Source organism: Aythya fuligula, chromosome 1, assembly GCF_009819795.1.
Source record: "Aythya fuligula isolate bAytFul2 chromosome 1, bAytFul2.pri, whole genome shotgun sequence".
Taxonomy (NCBI): domain Eukaryota; kingdom Metazoa; phylum Chordata; class Aves; order Anseriformes; family Anatidae; genus Aythya; species Aythya fuligula.
Genome location: NC_045559.1, coordinates 10,362,201 through 10,383,108, shown reverse-complemented (window position 1 = coordinate 10,383,108; position 20,908 = coordinate 10,362,201). Strand labels below are relative to the sequence as shown.

Genomic DNA, 20,908 nt, shown 5'->3' with positions numbered 1-20,908 from the left:
CGTTTTCATCCCTATGTGTAATCCACTCTTACAGCAAACTTGACCCTGTAAACCCCCATCTGAAAACATTCCAGTTTTTCATACACACCACTCCTATAGGCAATTTGTTCCCAAACCTCCCATCCTGGGTGACTTGAAAGCTGTGGGCTATCAAAGTGTGGTCTAGTGGGAGCATACTTAATAATAATAATAATAAAAAGAAATGTTTTCTTTTTACCAGCTATAAAAATAGCTCAAAAGCCTGAACCACTTAACAAGGAGATAACAGCCACAACTGATGGCAGTCCTGTTCATACTTCAACTTAAAACCTTCGTAACCTGCATTATTGGTCCTGCCACTGAGAGACCCCAACTACAAGGCTGGCTTCAGAAACTACTGTGTGTCTTTAAATCAAAAAAATGAAAATCAACACCTCTCTCCCTCCTTCCCACTCACTCCACTCTACAACACCCCCTGCACCCCCCCCCAAAAAAAAAAAAAAAAAAAGACTGAGTCTTGCACAAGATCTCCAATATTGAGTCAGCAACTAACTGAGTTGAGTTGCTGACTTCTCCCCATGTTACGCTACTCCAGGACTTGTAGCACCTATCTCCCCTGTTAGTATCACTGGTGGACGATTTATCCCACAACATCTTAAACAAAAGGCATCAGAAATAACTCAGAACTTAACACACTCCTTTATTTTCCTGAAGCATGAGAGCTACCAAGGAACAGTGTAAGAAACATTCACTAATTATTTAAGAGGGGTGTACATAATTTATTTGTTGCCTGTTCCCCTTTTCTCTACCTCAGTTCTAACACTGCAGCAGTTCAGTGCAGCAGCACATGGGGAAATGATACACGCCTCAGAATTTGGCTCTCTGTAACAAACTTTTCATTCTCAAAGCCTCCCACCTCGCAGTCAAACACAATTAGCAAAAGCTCATCTCAAATAGCCATAAAGGGTCTTATCAGCAAAGGTGTGCTCATTCGCCTTTCAAAATGCAATTTGGCAGGCTCCATGGCTTGTTAAGAAGAGCTAATTTGAATACAATTTATGAAATTGCTTTGACCAAGTGAATGTAAGTTTCTGCTGGCTTTTACATCTAAAATCATTTTTAGTACTTTAATCACTAATGTTCTGCTAAAAGCTCTCCAATTTGTCAGTAAAACCCTAGCATTTTTCAGAGAATAAAGCTTCATTGCATGACTAAGTAAAATCCATAAGGTCATAGCACAAAAAATGCTTTAATTTTTCTCTGAAGTCAATAGCCATGGACTTTTGTATTCAGGAAAGATGGCTTTCTAAATGCTAAATATTTATTCTGGTATAATAAACTGCAAGGTTTTAAAGAAGAAATATGATGGGGGTGGAGGTGGGTGTCATATGAGTATGGAACAACACACGAACAAGGACAACAGCTGAATGTGGTAAAGATGAAAAAAACTGCCTGTTCCTCAGCAGAACATGTCCCTCTCCACTCATTCTTCAAGGACATATTTATAAATCCCCTACAAAGAGACATTCTTCTTTCTTTCTACCAGACTTGCCAGGGAAAGTCAAACATTTCTGTACAAATTGAAAGATGTACATTCATCGCATGACTCTTGCTACATTGTGGCAGGCATTGGGCTGGGCTTTAAGGCTGCAATTTCATTTAAATGGCCTTCATGCTTTATTACAGGTAGAAAAGCTAGCTTCTCATACAAGTTCCTGAGAGTGATAAATTATCTGTTTTGGATGGTCAGCAGTCTTGGCATTATTTCAAAAGATTACCCAAGTAACAAAGAATAATAATTTATGTTGAGTCATTCTAAACTACAGCAAAATTCCATTCCCTTTTTTATTTATTATATTAACTGTCCATTTCTCCATTTAAGGAAAAAAAAAAAAAAAAAAAAAAAGGAGATGTTTCTTCAAACAGTGCTAACCTAGCCAAGGTCCCAACACAGGTCTGGGATGCGTACACACCAATCTCAGTTCCACCACCAAGTACTCGTATGGATGTAAGATGTCATATGAGATGAGATCTTCAGAAGTCCAAACTCAGAATTGTAACCATTAACCAATAATAATATGTCTTTTCCTACCTTAAAATGTGCTTTGGAATAAAGAAACAAAACACCTCAACTTACCTGTCTGTACAAAGGTAAATAAATCTATTATGCTTGTGCTACTTTGATACTACTTCCAACATCAGATAGCCTAGCTAGGCTGGTGTGACACCTTGATGAACAATCAATATTTATAATCAGTCTAGACCAGCTGAAGACTATCATGAAGGTAAAACTACTGTTCAAAGACACTACTGTGCTTCAGACCACAAATCAACAAAAGCTTTGAGATACTTTGAGTGTTTTTGAAATCTGGAGCTAGGTTTTACAAGCTTATATACTAAAGCAGTTAACTTTTTAAATAAAATTTGAATTGAGCACAAATTAATTAAGAGTTTGTCTATTAATCTGTTCTTGCCCTCCCCCTACTTTTGGAGAAGGCATCCCTTGATCAGTTCCCTCTAGGTCCTACCAAAAAGTCTCTTGCCTTCTGTTGTGATGGGGGCCTGCTTATGAACTCGTTTTCTGGTCTTTTTATAGGTCTCTCAACAGTTTTTATTTTTGTTACATGCCTGTGGGTGAGCATGTATCTCTGCTGACCTGTGTCAAGGTCCTGAGTAAGCTGATGGGAATTAATGACCATGACCTACCTCACAGGGATCCTCTGCCTGCACCCCTGTGCATGGGCTCCATTTCAGCCTAGTCCTGGGCAGCTACTCTGTAGGTATGACTTTTTTCAGCCCTAACTCCTGAATGGACCTTGGACCTATGCCATATGTAGTCAATCTCCTAGATGGACCTCTCAGATGTTTGTTATAGCTTTTTTTCCAGTCCTATCTCTTTGATTGACTTCAGACCCACATTGTAGCCTTGTTTCCAGCCTGTCCCTAGCCCCATCTCCTTTTGCTCCTAACTGGAGGCCCTGGATGAATCCTGGACCTGGTTCATTGCCTCTCAGTTCTGAAGCTGCTGATAGACTGCTACCAGCATCCAGCTCCCTTACAACAGCACAAAACTAAAATCCCCCCTCCCTCCCTGACTCAGGTGGCTGCTATACAATGGAAACATTACCTCAGCATTAACCACCTGGAACTAGGAGAACTGGAGAACACTTGTCACAGGTATTTGCACGTTTCTTTATGAAGCCATCCCAGATTTACTACCTGTGGCTGAGAAAGAGCTAATCTGACACCACATTCAAAGCCAGCACCTTTCCAATGCACAACTCATGCACCAGCAACTCCAGAGTACTTATTAGCTGCTGCAGAGTATGTCACAAAAGCAAAGAAATAACTTAGGTACAGAGTTGTCCTCAAACTAAAAGAACGTTCAGAGTCTTCAGTGCTGGGGGGCTAGATGCAGAAAGATCCCAGTGTCTGGAGGTCACTGCTGGAGTCCAGCCCAGCTGACAGGCTGGGCCACTCAACATCAAAGCTGGTTCTGTGCATTGGGTAATCCTCTGTTGAAACCAGTAAGAACTGATGAGCAATGTCTGCTCTTTGCTAACACTTAGTTTGAGATTTATGTAGCTCTGAGATTTCTAAAACTAAGGCTAAGCAAGCATCCCAACTCACATTTATAGCTACTGAAAGAAAGAGGCACATCCAAAGGTTTTATTCTCAGAGTATTTGTCTGCCCCTTATCTAGACAATAGGGTCCCTTATCTAGACAATAGAGTTGACTTACTGTTCTTGAATGAAGCAAAATCCTTGCTTAATGAACCATATCAGAGTGTCAAATAAAAATATAGCTAACATGTAACTTAAAAAGTTTTTCTAATTTATAAATCTACTTTAACTCAGTCCAGAATTGTTGTTGAGTTCATTCACTGCTCTCCGTTTCCCCTCTCCCCTTCTGAAACAAAATGATATAGATTGACCCAAAAAATTATTCCTGGAGAGAAAAGAATCGTCTTGCTTAAAATTAATAATAAATAAATAAATAATAAAAAAGTACATTTCTTACTGAAATTTCAGGTAAAGTTTTGAAAACAAATATTCTGACAAAATTATACTGTTTTATCAGAAAAAAAAAATCAACAAATTATTCAATTTTGGCTTCATGAGAGACATGAAGTGACATGTCCTGATCTCACATATGCGAGAAAAGAAAAGAAGGGGTGACTGTTTGACAGACATCTAAACATATGAACGGATCTTGGAAGCAGGCAAGAAGACAAAATCACTCCAATCTACTTGAGTGATTATTACTGCTAACTTTTTATTGCTGTGGGTATTGTCCTTTAACTCAAATTTTGAACAGTCATAGACAACTATGTAATCTACCCAAAGGGAACAAATTCTGTCTTCTCACTATCATATCTTATTTACAAAGTTACAATCTGTATTTCTAATACATGTCAGAGAACTTCTTTTTTTTTTTTTTTCAACAAGATGCTTCTTTTCTTTGTGATCCATCACATGGATACAAGTGATCCATTGCAGAACATATTGAAAAGTGTTCCTTCTCAAGTTCGGTACACAAAGAAATCAGACTGAGTACTTTAAACGTGTCTTACTCTCTGCTTTTATATATGTATAAATAAGATTACAGTTGCTCCCTAGCAACCCCCTGATGCCTTCATTCTTGAAATTCATGACAATAACACAAAGGAAAAAACAATAGTTTACTGTATCTGTTGCTTTTCTGAATCACTTGCCTGATCACTGACTGCTGTTCAGATCTGAGATGACATGTGACATGGCAACTGCCACTTTGAAAACCATGCCATACCATAGCAGTGATGTACACATTAGGAAAGAAATTATCACAGAGAGTTCATTCCTAGGTAATACATGCAGGCTGAGTTCAATTCTACACCATTTTGGAAACACTTATGCCTCAGTTAACATCAGAAAGAATCTAAGTAGTGCCAGAGTCAATTGGCTCACTCAGGTGCCTACTCAAAGGAAAGCAGATAATCAGGGATACTTTGCAGGATGGAATCATCAGACACTTTCAACAGCTGATAATTAAGAAAGTAGTCTAGAGGATTTTAAAATTAAGAAGTAATTTTTGTAATTGTTATTTTGCATTCAAATCTTCATAAAACATGAGTACCTCTGCTTTTGTACCAACATCAAAGATGGATCTGAAAATCCCCCTTAATTGAAAAAATGTAGTTAAGGCATGTGATTTTGTTTCACAGTGATAGAGTACTAAGTAACAAGACTACATCATTTAATGGTTTCACAGCATTTTCAGATTTTAGCTCAAATTTTTAGTTGATACTGGATGAGAACCCTTGAATCCCAACCCATGCAGTGAGTAGAATGTTTACAAGTTATTTTTTTTTGTTGTAACAGAAGAAAAATAGAAAAAAATGTTTTATATTTCTCGTGCTTTTCTGGCATATTTTGAGGTGGACACTTGTCTCATTTGTCAAACTCATTTACTTTTAGGAAATTTTATCCTGCCTCAGCTGCTGTTAATGCCATTTAACACCTACTGACTCTCCCCAAATGTTATATTTATTCATAGCAGATTCTATTTTGATGTTTTACTAACCAGAAAATGTGGAAATTGATTAGCTTTCTTGATTAGTTACAACCATCATCTGTATATGACCACAAAGTGAGGCAAGAATAGGACAGCTTTTCTTAGTTTTAGGACAATTTTTATTAGTGTTAAAACCAGTGGAAAGCTGTAAATGAACCAAGAACATTTTTTGCACAAAGATTATCCAGATCATCAAATAGTAATTAAAACTACAGTAATATTAGGCTACCCCTTCCTTCCCTTGAGTCTGAAGAAGCTTTTTTAATGCATCCACCTATTCTTAATGACTTACAGCTGATTTTGCCTGCTGGAAGAAGGAACTCTTCAAAATGCCAGTTTATTGCTAAGGGAACAGAGGGAGAGCAGCATCTGCAAATAATAAATGAGGCTCCCTGTGTTTTGACAGTCTCTTAATTTCCATTTGGATTACAAAGAGAACTTGCAGATGTGTCTTCAAATTTTCCAGGCTGCATTTTTAAAAGTGATTTAATTTTACTGACCTCTTGACATTGGTTAGCAATGTGTAAACTCAAAAGAAATTAGTTTGGAGGATTTTAACATTTAACTTTCTATTTTTAACATTTCCAGCTTTAGTATTTGGTTGTAGAGCATAGCAGTGGCAGTGGTATACCACTCAAATGAGACATACCTTTGTAAATACTGTATTATAAAAATTCAGTTTCTGTATTTTGGTAATCCCTAACCACTCTAACCTATCTCATATATTGTTTAAATTCTTGCAAATGGATTCCAGCTTCTCAATGATTACATGAAATTCCTAGGTTTCACTGTAACAACCCATTCATAACAATGTTCAAGTCAAGAGATTCCATTCTAAAAGTAATCTTGGACTCATTTCCCACCACCACACCCCATTCCAACAGCAAACTGTTGTCCTTGCCTTAGGGATGAGGCAAAAGACACAAATGTAAATGGTGTACAATAGCTAATTTATGCTTACAATTCAGGCGTTTCAGAGCACTAGCCTCATACTCAGCCCACTCACCCATTCCAAATTTCTGATAAACGATCTATTACATTATAAATTACTGAAAAAGAAGAAAATTTAGAGTTGGTTCCATGTTTTTAGATTTTTCTCCTTCTGCTCCTGAGAAAAACAGTGTAAGAAACTGCACATTCACAGAAAACTGTGGTTATAGACCTGATAGAACCACTCGTAGAAATTGTGTGAACTCAGGGAATTTTCATCTAATATAAAACCAGTAATCCAATGAAATTCCAAGAAATGCTTCAATAATTTCAAAACACCTGTGATTTTTGTTTTGTTAATTTTGTTTTTAATTTTCTTTTCCAAATGACACTTTAAAATTTAGTTGTGTTTAGGTTTTATGACTGAAAATTCCTCTATTTTACTTGAGGTTAAAAAATATTTTAGACTTCTGTTCTCTTAAATAAAATAAAAAGAAACAAAAGGAGAACAGAAAGGATACAATATTTTCTGACTTTTGAGACCAGCCATTATGAACCTGACTCGATGCCACAATCTATTGCCTGCATATGAAAGACTCCTTGATTCCAATATTCAACTTCTTTAAACACTTGCTTTCCTTTCATAGAGCACTAGAGAGTACACCCAGGGCATGCAGTGAACAGCTTCATGGTTATTCATGGTATGCCTACACCTGTTGAGGCATTAGTGGTTTTTTTTTTCCAGTTTCAGGAGTGATGAAGGATGGAGACTGCACACATTCACATCAATATATTTCTGTTTGATCAGAAGTCATGTGCCTAAAAATTCAGGGTTAAAATAGTGACAAATTAATCAGAATCTATAACAATCAGAACAACCAAATGAAATTCAGACTTGCAAAGTCCATAGAAAAGGTCTTCAGAGAAATGCAAACTAATTGCATTTGGGATGTTATTCTTGAAATCAAACCTACTTTAAACAAACAAACAAAAAAAATCAAGATCTCACATTTCTTTTATACTTTTCTTAGTAATAAAACTCTCCATTACTTTAATCTTAACAAGGATGAATGTAGTGTATTCTGGAATGTGGCCATATGTCCCCTAGGTCCATCTGGTAGTTCATCAGAGAACAGCATGAGGTACAAAACTCTTTGCCTTTGGCTAAACCATATTCAAGCTGAATGCAACCTGATAAATACAGTAAGGGAAAAAAAAAAAAAAAAAAAAAGAGAGAGAGAGTAAAGCTAGTAAAAAAAAAAAAAAAAAAGGAAATTTAAATTCTCTGTATCAGCTTAATTGCTTGAATTAATAATTCCAAATAATTCCAAATTTATATAAAGTATTCACTAATTCATTCCATTAAAGAGAAAAATAGTAAGAATTAAAACATTTACTGCCAACTTGTCTGTCAAGCCACCTTTCACACCAAGAATTTCAGACCACCTATGATGACAGTAGAGAAGACACATGCAAATAGAAATTTTACGTTAATTTCAAGAAAGCTGCTAAAGTCTCCCCTTGCACATATGTCTATACAGTTAATGAAGAGATCAAGGAAAGCTCTATATGACAGCTTCTCTACATAAAAATTTAGTGGCATATGACAGCTTCTACAGAAAAAGTTAGTGACATGCCTCTATCTGTGGAGCTTCGAGAACATAACAGTATCTTTGCTGGAATTTGTAATAAGTCCAACAGAAAATTACCGCTAGGTTATAATTCCTTCTGGCAGAAGGAAGCCTTCCTGAACATTCATGCTCCAGGGCAGCTCAAATCAGAGACCGGTCTCTTAAAAGTCACTCATCTCAGATAAACTCTATGGACTTATCCAGGGATGTGAAAATCTGAAAGCATGGACTGGGAATCTGCTGCCAATCTGAGTGCTTCAGCTGACTCCCACCATCTGTGTGTTAGGCACATAGACCTCACACTGAGCAATGGCTGAAATGTGCTCATGCAGAACCGTGGCTGAGTGTTCGGCAAGAAAGAGCTAATTATTCTAAAATAGTATTCAAGAGAGAAAATAAATTAAAAAAAAAATATCTAACAGTTGCTGGTGGACTGACTGTGAATGGAACTTGTTGCCACACAACAAACACCCGTGTGTAGCTCTGTTTCATTCTGGAGGAAGGCACAGTATTTCTATCTTGGTATGAATATCATTTAAAGGCCAAGTCATTCTATATGGGTTCACTCTACAGCTCCTGGGACTTTAATAATAGCATGGCTTGTGAACATCATGCATGGATTGTTTTTGCAGCAATGTACCAAAAAAGAAACAGATTCAGAGACTAAATTTCCTTGGAACAGCATCTCTAACTGCTGTTTTGTTCAATTATGCCATTGCTTGAAAAGGTTACACTGTACAAGATGGCATTTCTTTGCCATAGTAGTCATAGTGAAGCTCCTGTGTGTTTGTCACGTCAAAGCTCTTAACAGACCCACATTTTTAATACAGTGTTTATGTAAAATAGGATTCTCTTCAATCAGTTTGGAACAGACAGGCTTGTGCATTGCTATAAGGCATATTCTCTACTCTGAGGTCTTCCTCTCTGTGTACTGCAAGGATCCTTCCCTCTTTTCTCTTGTCCCTAGAGGTATTTTAGGAACTAGAAATCAAAAGCATACTTGTAGTTTATTAGATTAAAAGAGCTGTCAATTAGCTTAGTCATGGGCCTTTGCTGTGAAATGTCTATGTGAAAATGGAAGTTGAGCATACTTCCATCAAAATATGGCTACTTATTTACTTAATCTTGTAGTTCAATAGGATCTCTACCTATTTTTTTCAGCATGCTGAGGTAACTCTTCATAGGTAAAAAACTTGACTTTGAACTTTTTGTGCATTTTTTTTCTTTACTAAGATAGAGCATCTACAGATAAATGAAGCTAGTGAGATAAGATACATACTCAATATTTATTTTGCTGCATAGATTTAAAAATTCTTTTAAAGTGCTGTCTATACCTTCTTTTTTTTTTTCCCTGAAAGTCTATTTGCTCTGTAGAGACTGCTATCATTCTTACCAGAGCAGCTTCATAATGCCTGACAGCACAGAGAGTTCACAAGTAGGACAAAGTTACATGAACCCTTTTAAGTTGAAATGACAATTACAATTTTATATTTTAAAATATATTAAATGACAATTACTATTTTATATTTTAAAACACATCATTTATACCATTAAAGGGCATATACTAAGCTGTGCCTTTCTCAAGAGATATTTAAAGAAGCATGTTAGACATCTTGTACCTCCTTAAAGATTTTACAGTGTATCCTGTAATCTTGCTTTCAAGTCTCAATTTGTTGTACATACAAAACCACCTGATGAACATTCCCTTTGCTCTTCTAGGGAAAAAAAATCTATTAAATCATTGAAAGTACCCAACAATACCCTTTTCATCTCAGCAACTACAACAGCAGCAATATCAAGCTATGTCCTCTCTTTTTTACATTATGTAAAAATGGTTAAAGTTTTTTTGTTTCGTTCTGTTTTCTTCTCAAAAATAGTTTTTACTTGCTTGAATTGTAAATCAAATGTTAGGCATAATTCTTAGCTAATGTAAATCAGAGTAATACACTGAAGTCAGTGGAGCTCTGCCAGTTTTCAACCAGCTGATTATTTTGGCATCTTGAATCCTGACTTCCTTACTTGTTGAAACAATCTTCACATTACTGTGATGAAGATATTACGTATGTATTAAATCCAAGTTGGGATTCTCCCAGATCTTGCTCTAACTCCCAATTAATGTCCAAAAAAAGCAGTATTTAAAAATGTACTTAAGATCTATTTTTGGAAGACTCTTTTGAGACTTTCCCAGACAGTTTAAGTAAGACTTGAGAGATACAAGGAGCAAATGAATTTTAAACACAATCGGTCTTACTGATAAAGAATTCACATTTATGTGGCTCTGGTATTTGTGCTGATATGTACTGCCAAACTAACAATCTAACACAACTAATTCAGAGAAAGAATGATCTTGTATTAAAGCTCTAAATAGGCAAATGAAAATCCGAGCTCAGTACCTGGTTGGATCAGAGTTCTCTGCATGGTCCTTACTCTTCTTACTCACTAATTTAGCAAAGGAGTAGATGAGCATTGATATATTAAAGAACTTATTCTCTGTGCACTTTAAAAAAATCACTCAACTCTCACCTGCCTCTCCATCTCTTACCCACAATTATTTTCTGTTCCTTCTACTACTGTTATACAGATAGTTTTTTTTAAGGCTATGGATAAGAGCAGCCTCAATTTAGAACTTTTCATTCACTTGAATCCAATCTTTTTGGACGTTTTGCTTACCACAGGTATTGCTGTTATCACTGGTAACAAGAAAAAGAGTTTATGAAATTTCCATTGGCATAAACATATTCATATAGCACTTGCAGGGGAAGCAGGCGATCAGGCCCAGTCAGCATGGCTTTATGAAAGGCAGGTCATGCCTGACGAACCTGATCTCCTTCTATGACAGAGTGACGCGCTGGGTGGATGAGGGAAAGGCTGTGGATGTGGTCTACCTTGACTTCAGCAAGGCTTTTGACACCGTCTCCCACAGCATTCTCCTCAAGAAACTGGCTGCTCTTGGCTTGGACTGGCGCACGCTTCGTTGGGTTAGAAACTGGCTGGATAGCCGGGCCCAAAGAGTCGTGGTGAATGGAGCCAAGTCCAGTTGGAGGCCAGTCACTAGTGGTGTCCCCCAGGGCTCGGTGCTGGGGCCGGTCCTCTTTAATATCTTCATCGATGATCTGGACGAGGGCATTGAGTGCACCCTCAGTAAGTTTGCAGATGACACCAAGTTAGGTGCGTGTGTCGATCTGCTTGAGGGTAGGAAAGCTCTGCACGAGGATCTGGATAGGCTCCACCGATGGGCTGAGGTCAACTGCATGAAGTTTAACAAGGCCAAGTGCCGGGTCCTGCACCTGGGGCGCAATAACCCCAAGCAGAGCTACAGGCTGGGAGAGGAATGGTTGGAAAGCTGCCAGGCAGAGAAGGACCTGGGAGTGATGGTGGATAGTCGGCTGAATATGAGCCAGCAGTGTGCTCAGGTGGCCAAGAAGGCCAACGGCATCCTGGCTTGTATCAGGAACAGCGTGACCAGCAGGGCTAGGGAGGTGATCGTCCCCCTGTACTCAGCTCTGGTGAGGCCGCACCTCGAGTACTGTGTTCAGTTTCGGGCCCCTCGCTACAAGAAGGACATGGAGGTGCTTGAGCGGGTGCAGAGAAGGGCGACGAAGCTGGTGAGGGGCCTGGAGAACAAGTCCTATGAAGAGCGGCTGAGGGAGCTGGGCTTGTTCAGCCTGGAGAAGAGGAGGCTCAGGGGTGACCTTATCGCTCTTTTTAGGTACCTCAAGGGAGGCTGTAGCGAGGTGGGGGTTGGCCTGTTCTCCCACGTGCCTGGTGACAGGACGAGGGGGAATGGGCTTAAGTTGAGCCAGGGGAGTTTTAGCTTAGATGTTAGGAAGAACTTCTTTACTGAAAGGGTTGTGAGGCACTGGAACAGGCTGCCCAGGGAAGTGGTGGAGTCACCATCCCTGGAAGTCTTCAAAAGACGTTTAGATGTAGAGCTTAGGGATATGGTTTAGTGGGGACTGCTAGCGTTAGGTCAGAGGTTGGACTCGATGACCTTGAGGTCTCTTCCAACCTAGAAATTCTGTGATTCTGTGATTCTGTGATATTTTCAGAAACATAGTCATTATTGAAGCAATCACTAAATAAATTCCCAAATAACTTCTCTTTTTTAACACTATGTGAAACATTTATGATTATATAATAATTTGTCCACACCATAAAGATGTTTTCAGAAGTTGTTATTAATGCAATGGTTTACAATGGCTCTATTATCTGCCCCAAAACAAGAGGAATGTTGTTAGTCACCAGGTCAATATTGTGATTCCAAGTGACTGTAAGAAATCGTTCAGAGAAAAAAAGAAAAGGGAATCCTTCTCTGAGGGGATTCATTTCATAAACATGATTCCATTAAATTCAATACACGATGAATATAAACGCCTTAAAGATAAAAAACGTTCTCTCACTGGATGTCTGCGTCCACCAACTTTTACAAAGACACTAAACAGTCACATAACAGTTTTCTTGCTTAATTTTGAAGGTGTTTTATTCTGAATTTCTTTATTTATATGGAAGTAGATGTTACATTTTGAGTTTTATATTCTCTCTCCCCCAGACTAAAATCACAGAATCACAGAATCATCTAGGTTGGAAGAGACCTCCAAGATCACGGAGTCCAACCTCTGATCTAACACTAACCAGTCCTCCACTAAGCCATATCACTAAGCTCTACATCTAAACGTCTTTTAAAGACCTCCAGGGATGGTGACTCCACCACTTCCCTGGGCATCCCATCCCAATGCCTAGCAACCCTTTTGGTAAAGAAGTTTTTCCCAATATCCAACCTAAACCTCCCCTGGTGCAACTTTAGCCCATTCCCCCTCATCCTGTCACCAGGCACATGGGAGGATAGACCAATCCCCACCTCACTACAGCCTCCTTTAAGATACAACACATACATCAAGGGTTCTGGCAGTGTTCCTACGCCTCTCTGTTGTGGCCAGAAGAAAGTATTTCACAGTTCTCCAGAACAGACCATTGTGTAGGATAATTTTCAACTGCATAAACAGACACGAACATCAAACTTATGTGCAGGTATGTATAACACCGGTGAACAATAAGACATCTTCAACAAGTTTGGAAACACCATAAACCTGCATGGTACAGCAGCTATCTGGAAAATCCTTGGCTTTTGAAGAAACAATTCACTCCAGCTGAGAAATTAGTGAACATGCTACCTCGAGAGCTATCTTAGTCACCTCACGGTTCTTCGCAGAAGACCCAGCTGGATGAAGAAGGCACAAAGTTTACCTGAATCAGTTGGACTTATTCTACTGAGTTCAGCAGGCTATAAAATGGTTATAAGCTGTGAAATGTCTTTCTTATGAGTTTTAACCTCATCACTTGGCCAAATCAAAACTGACTTTTTTAAGAATAAGGAAACACATTTCTCCTTCTGGATATGTACCTGACCAAAGAATAACATTCCACCACTACATACTCTAGTACTACAGCTGTTCATAGAAAGTCACATCTACTGTTTTATAGCAGAAGCCCTGTGCTCCTTGTTTTTGAATTGATCACTCTGTTTTGGGGTAGGAGGGTAAACAAGCAAAAAAAAAAAAAAAAAAAAATGTTTTGAAGCTATCCAAAAGCATGAAGACTAAGAATACAGGCTTGGTCCAAAGAATTCTGGAAGTAGTCAAAGTAATGAGCCAGAATCAAAGCTGAAAATTCAGTTGAACTGTTAAGCATTTTTAAAGCTTAAGCAACTGAAGGCAAGTTCCGTGAATAGAAGTGACAGGCATGCAAGCATGCTGTTTTTAATGTCTTGTAATCTCCATTTTTGCAAGACTGTGGTTCATTTCAGAGGAGATCTGACTAAACATTAATAGGCAGTAAGCAGAAAAGAAATGATGCTGCTCAAAAATGTGAAAGTGAGAACTACCTGCAAACAGAAGGAAAGAGGGAGAGACTGTTTACCGTTGAAGAGAGCTAATCAAAAACAACTAAAGTTAAAGACATCATGCAATTTAGGTCAAATAAATGGCTTTGATAGAGGGATATTTTACACTGAAACACCCCCTTCCCCCCCCCCTTTTTTTTTGCTTCTAATCCTGAAATTACATGCAAATATTGACCATCTTGTGAATATCCTCAAGGATAACTTATGATTTGCTTCAACTGTGCTATAAATTTTAACTTTGGAAAAGCAACTTACCTACAGTATTCAAAGATAATGTTTTTTTCAGCATGAATGTTACTATTGTATACTATAACTATAGCCAGTGGCATTGCATACTACTATGCTTGCCCAGCAGTTATAATTAGAAGATTGTTTTAGCAGCTTGTAAATTTTATTAATTTTAGCTATACAAAGTAACATTTTCCTTGGGGTAGGGGGGAAATATGAGTGAGAGTGTCAATCTCTTGGTTTTTCATTACTTATTTTACTATGCTTTCTTTGCATGGAAATGACAGGCAAAATGGTTAAGACATTATCTCATTGTTTTGCTCAATTAGAAATTCTCTGTAAAACATTTCTCTTTGAAATATTCTATATTTCCTTCACTGTAGACTAAAGATATAAAGTATTCTTTCAAAGATAGATCTTTTATTCCTTCCTGTATATTGCATTTTAGCCCGAAAAACAACTGCATGTCACTGGAGAGATTTTTCAGCTACATCCCCAAGATCCTACATGCAGATGTATTCCAAACCAGACAGTTTCACTCCCATCATGCTTCCTCCACAACTAAAACTCAGACTTACTCTGGTCTCTCCAGTGATCTCCAGATCATACCTGTGGTCTAATCAGTGCAAGAAAGAAGAGATGACAAGTAGATGAGGAACAAAGGATAAATGATTGGGATGATGTAGGAGACAACAGACTGGCAGGCAAAGAATAAGGAGAGAAGAGACTGGAGAGGAAAGGAGAAACAAACTACATGTCTGAGACTGAGAACTAGTAATGGAGGGAAAGATAGGAAGGGTGAAGAAAAATACTTGTCAGCAGAAACTGGAACAGAAACAAAGAATGTATTCAGGAGGACTGAAAGATAGCCCAACCAGCATAGCAGGAATATGGAATGGAAGGGCCAATGTCGGATCTGACATATGACGCTGAATGAGGGTATGGTGGGATGTACTGGGTTCACACAGCAAGGTTTTGGTCGCAGGGGGGCTGCAGGGGTGGCCTCTGTGAGAAGAGTCCAGCAGCTGCCCCCTGTTAAATCAGGGCCTGCTCCAGTTGGTTCCAAAAGGAATGCACTACTAGTCTGTGTGATGCTCATTGCACCTTTGTGAGTGAGCATATAAGAAACAACAACAAAAAAGAACCCACCATGCAACAGCAGCTGGAAGAAAGGAGTTAGAAAATGTGAGAGAAACATCTCTGCACGAAGGTGAGTGTAGAAGGAAGACAGGAGGTGCTTCAGGTGCCAGAGCAGCAGTTCCCTTGCAGCCTATGGTGGAGCAGGCTGTCCCCCTGCGCCCATGGGTCCCACATGGAGCAGATCTCCACGCTGCAGCCCATGGAGGAGCCCCTGGTGGAGCAGGTGGATGTGGCCTGGAGGAGGCTGCGGCCCATGGAGAGCCCCCGCAGGAGCAGGCCCCGGGCCGGAGCTGCAGCTCATGGAGAGGAGCCCACGCAGGAGCAGGGGGTCTTGGAGGAGCTGCTGCCCATGGGGAACCTGTGCTGGAGCAGTTTGCTCCTGATGTATGGACCCCATGGTATGGATCCGTGTCGGAGCAGTTCTTAAAGAGCTCCTGCCCGTGAAAGCCCCCACAGGATCAGTTCAGGAAGGACAGCGTTCTGTGGGAGGGACCCCATGTGAAGCAGGGGCAGGGAGTGACTGTGAAGGAGTGGTGGAGACAAAACTTTAGGGTCTGACCACAGCTCTCCTTGTTCTTTGGAGGAGGGGAAATGAGAGAGCAGCATGGTGAAGCTTAGCTACCTAGCATTGTGAAACCATCACATGGGGAAAAAGAGACACCACAAGTACAGAGGATAATGGATCACACAGAGAACAGATGAGCAAAAAGGACCCTGAATCCACTTAGCAGAAACTCCTCACCAAAACATGCAGAGAGAGACATGATTCACAAGCCTTCTTGTCCTCTGTCAGCAGATATGTGTGAAATCCACCTACAAAAAATCCCATTAGCTTTCCATGCTGGGATAACCTTACAGTTCGTCAGGAAGCTTAAGTAATAGACGTTTCTGTGTTGTTGAGACCTTATTGTGGAAACCCACATGTGTATCAATCTAATGCTTTTTTTGCTAGGATTTCAAGATTTTGGTTTCAGTTAGGATTTTGTTTTCTGTTTGTTTGGGGATTTCTAAGATTAAAAACTGCATCTAAAGCATCTGTTTTAATACTCTTTTATTTATTTTGCAATATCAAGCACTCAAATGTTAGGAAAGGCCACAACTAAAATAATCTCTGCAAACTTCATTTATGTTCCTCATGTACATGCAGTGCCACAGCCCTTCCTTCATCAGGATGGGCAGGGATAGGGAAAGGGAAATATATGAACATGTGGTTGCATACTTTGTGACGATGTATAAACAAAGTTTTTAGGTAGCCTAATCCTGACATTTTCTGAATTGTGACTACATAGTTCTGCCATCTCAGAATGTGTTTTTAGCCTCTATGAATGAAATATAGCACAAAAATGTCTTCTCAATGAAACAATAATTTATTTCCTACAACAATAAGTTCATTCCTAAAACACACTTTGTATTAAATTAAAATAGCTGAATATAACTAATTTTCATTCTCATCTGTTTCTTGTAGCCAACGGCTGCTTCACAGCTGTGAATATATGCCCAAAAATGGTCTCCCTTGTTGATATAGAGCAGAATGTTTGACTGCTGTGAATGGTTGCTTCCTGGATACTTTATCTGACAAACATATAACATAAAAGCACTCATTTAAGGTGGGAGTGTTGCAATAATGGTAAGCCTTATGTCCAATGCTGCAAAGCTGATTAAATATTAGCAACAAGAAAGTGTTGCAACACAAAAAGAGAGAATTGAATGATGCCTATGTTATTCATTTCTCTCTCAGTAAGCACTGTAGAAGAGAAACACTACAGAGTTTAATTTCCCAGAGTCTTTTTACTATGTTACAATTAAATGATCATAATACCTAGATGATGCACACCATTCATTTCACTCTTCCTGTTATTGCACTCTAAGGCATATCTTCCAACTCACCGCAGCAAGCTGGTCCACTCCACTTGCAGTTCGTGCCAAAGTTACGAGGTCTTCTTGCATCTTATCTACCCATGATTTTATCCTAAAGAAACCAAAAAGAAGAGAGGAAGAGAAGTCCAATCAAATCAATGGCAAATACCTATGACAATCTCAAATACACATAAAGGCTGGCAGATTAACTCTCATGTAATAGGTTTACGCTGAAGTCCACCTGATACAGCTGTGAATCTGCTTTAGATATGTTCTCTGTTCTCCTTTTCTCCCTCTCTTATGCATGAACTTACTTTTTCAATAGTAATGTGAGGAACTTGCATTTAATTATACATTACAAGAAAAGGGAAAAAAAAAAAAAAGCAGAATAAGCAGAATATATATTATTAAATATAAAATATACGTGAGTATTCTTTGATAAAAACTAATCTTCTTGTAATAGACCAAAACAATCTACATCCTAATAGTGTTCTCTTCCACTGACTAAAATCTAAGCCATGTGTTTTTTTCTTCTACTTTTCAGCAGATGGAGTATGCCTGGTGCTCTCCAGACACTGTCCCTACAATATCACTACAGCAGACTCCTGCTAACAGTTCTGAGGTCTGTTTCCAAATGCAATAGAGCCTAATATACCTTTTTTTTTTTTTCCCCCTTTTATTTATTTATTTATTATTTCATCTAACAGAGCTTCTACCAAACCTTGATGACCTGTACAGGATGAATGTTCTCATACAGTTTTCTGGTGTGGCCACCATACTTCATCTGTTGTAAACCAAGCATGCCATCATATCCATTACTAGCTGTAGCAAAGACCACTACAACAGAGCCTGTGCACTGCCCACCAGGACAACCTGCCTGGCCTACAGCTCATTCACAGCAACAGCTTTCTGTATGGGCTTGAGGTCCCTCTGCCAACAGATAGAACAATCAGAGAAAAACAACAACTGGAAGCAGGCTTCCAAACAGAATACATCTGGCCTGCAGCCCTTTTCTGGACACTCCAAGGAAGAAGAAGTAGGACAGGCAGCCACAGGCATAGGTGGCATGAGTTGTTCTGGCAAGAGGCACCTGCTCCTGGCTGCTGTTGCTGTGCACACTTGGCTCCCTAAGCCCAGTAAACATGACTCTTTGGAAAAGTATTGGATCCAATACAGTTTTTGTGTTTACATGCAATGTCACATTTTGTAGCAGGAAACGAGTCATGGCACAAGTGTACTCCTGTGAGATCTATGCTTATTCCAGTAACAGAAGAAAGTGGTGTAGCTTGCCTAGCCAGAAAATTTGTTCTCCATCTCATCTATCATGTCATGCCTGTCGTTATTACTGCTCTCAGCTCTGAAACCTGGAACAGATATTTGTATTTATCCTAGCCATTTCCTAGTCTTTATGTGATACATTGGGAATGGCTGCTTAAAAGATTATACATGTAATTTGGAAAGAAAGCAGTAAGAGAGACTCCATTTTTGCTGCAATGTCGAAAATTTGGAAGAGTAAGAAAGAATATGGAGGATTGGTTTTAGTCCTTCTTTCCACCATTATTAATACATTTTGTGTTAAACAATCAATATCTTGAAAGGTCACAGACTGTATCATGGAGTCGTGACTTGGGACTTTTATTAAATGATCCTTCATCATGCTTTAGAAGAAAGACATTAGTCATCCAAATGCAAAAGAAGATTCTTGTCTGACTTCTATCATGAAGGACCTTCTGGCAGCTCAAAATAATCTGTGTGCAGGTAGGAATGGGAACCACCTTACAGAAAGGTACTGAGTTTAGTAAAAATGCCAGATATAAGATGTCAGATTGTCCTGGTTTCAGTTAGGACAGAGTTAATTTTCTTCCTACTGTCTGGTAGAATGCTATGTTTTGGCTTAGGATGAGAAGAGTGCTGATAACACCCCAATGTTTTAATTGTTGCAGAGCAGTGTTTACACCAAGCCAAGGACGTCTCAGCTTCTTGCTCTGTCCTACCAACAGGCAGGCTGGGGGTGCAGCAGGAGCTGGGAGGGGACAGACCCAGAACAGCTGACCCAAACTAGCCAAAGGGGTATTCCATACCATCTGACATCATGCTAAACAATATATAGGGGTGGCTAGCCGGGGAATGGGAGCCAGACTGCTCGGGGTTAAGCTGGGCATCGGTCAGCGGGTGGTGAGCAATTGCATTGTGCATCACTTGTTTGTACACATTATTAGTAGTAGTACTATTATCATCATTATTGTTATTATTATTATTGTTATTATTATTTCCTGTCTTAATAAACTGTCTTTATCTCAACTCACGGGCTTCACTTTCCCATTTCTCTCCCCCATCCCAGAGAGGGAGGGGGGAGGGTGAGCGAACGGCTGTGTGGTGTTTAGCTGCCGGCCGGGTTAAACCACAACATAGATATAAAACAAATCCTTCTTCTCAGTCAATATTGGGTGGCTCCCCAATCAATACACAGTCTTTTGTGAATCCTATTTTGAGACACCACAAGCAAAATACTCTAACAAAGTACACAAGAACTTTTTTGAAAGTTTAGTTCAACGTGTCTTTAAGGTCTTTACAAAAAAATCTATATCAGAAACTGAACTCTGGTTTCATGCAACCTAGGAGAGAGCCTTATAATTATGACTCAGCATTCCTTACAAAAAATGCTTAAGCAACTGGCAAGTTGTAACCATGGATTCTCATTAACCATGGCTTCTGCCTGTGATACTGCTGTTTTCATCTTCTGTCTCCAGACCTTCACTTGGCTTGTCTGACACTTATCTATTGTGTCATATCTTTCATTTTCTATTGTGTCATATCTTTTATTTTTCCTTTCCAAATCTTTGGATAAAGAACAGTGATTTTAAGCTGTCTGTACAGCACTTCCATTGTTTTCTAACTAGATGCTAGGAGTATTCAGATGCATAAAAATTACATCTTAAAAAAAAATTTAAAAAAAGAAGAAAAAAAGTCATAATTGACATTATTTCACTAGTGTAGTTCATCACCAAGCAATTTCAATTGATTTAGTTCCTAGAGGCTAGAAACTGTTCAGAAGACTGTCTGTTCTTTAAAATCTTGTCAGTGCACCAGACGTTTTCAGTGTTGTAACAAAGAATACTCCAAAACTTTTTTTGCCAGTTATAGCTACTAATGATAATCTCATCCATTCACAGCTCATGGTGTGAGAATTGAAGTCTTTTTGCTGGCAGTGTACAAAACAGAACAAAAGAGCAACATTTTGATTAATATCTCCCTGCTCAAGCTACCCACATTACTTCAACCCTTAGACTGCCACTATAACACTTTATATTAGCTTGATATTTGCTACATACAATACTTTTGTATATACAGTATCTCATCCTTGTTTTTAATGCTTCATTCCATGCTCCCTGACAAGTGTCAGAGCATCACTCCACATTTACAGATGACAAAAATCACCCAGCCAGACATTTGTCTTTCTGTTCCCTTAGCTGAAAGTGGAGTAGTTGCTATGTCCTGCAAATGGTGGACTGACTTCTAGCCCAGATGGCAGAACATCAAGTTATAATTCTGAAATTTGGGGGAAAATATTATATACATTAAACCACTACATATGCCAAATCAATAGTGCAAGAGGAGACCTCATTTAGTTTGTAATTATCTAGATTTGCATGAATGTGTTTTTTAGCTTGCAGGTATTTTTCTAATTTG

The 20,908-nt window shown here is 38.9% G+C and overlaps 1 protein-coding gene across 4 annotated transcripts in view; it reads right to left on the bottom strand.

Annotated features, from left to right (window-relative positions):
- CACNA2D1 (calcium voltage-gated channel auxiliary subunit alpha2delta 1) overlaps positions 1–20,908 on the bottom strand; it is a 427,875-nt gene that overhangs the window by 346,510 nt on the left and 60,457 nt on the right. For all 4 annotated transcript variants that reach the window (XM_032190143.1, XM_032190125.1, XM_032190134.1 and 1 more), the window contains exon 2: positions 17,249–17,330. In XM_032190143.1, coding sequence (XP_032046034.1) covers positions 17,249–17,330 — 82 coding nt within the window. The remainder of the gene's footprint in view (positions 1–17,248; positions 17,331–20,908) is intronic.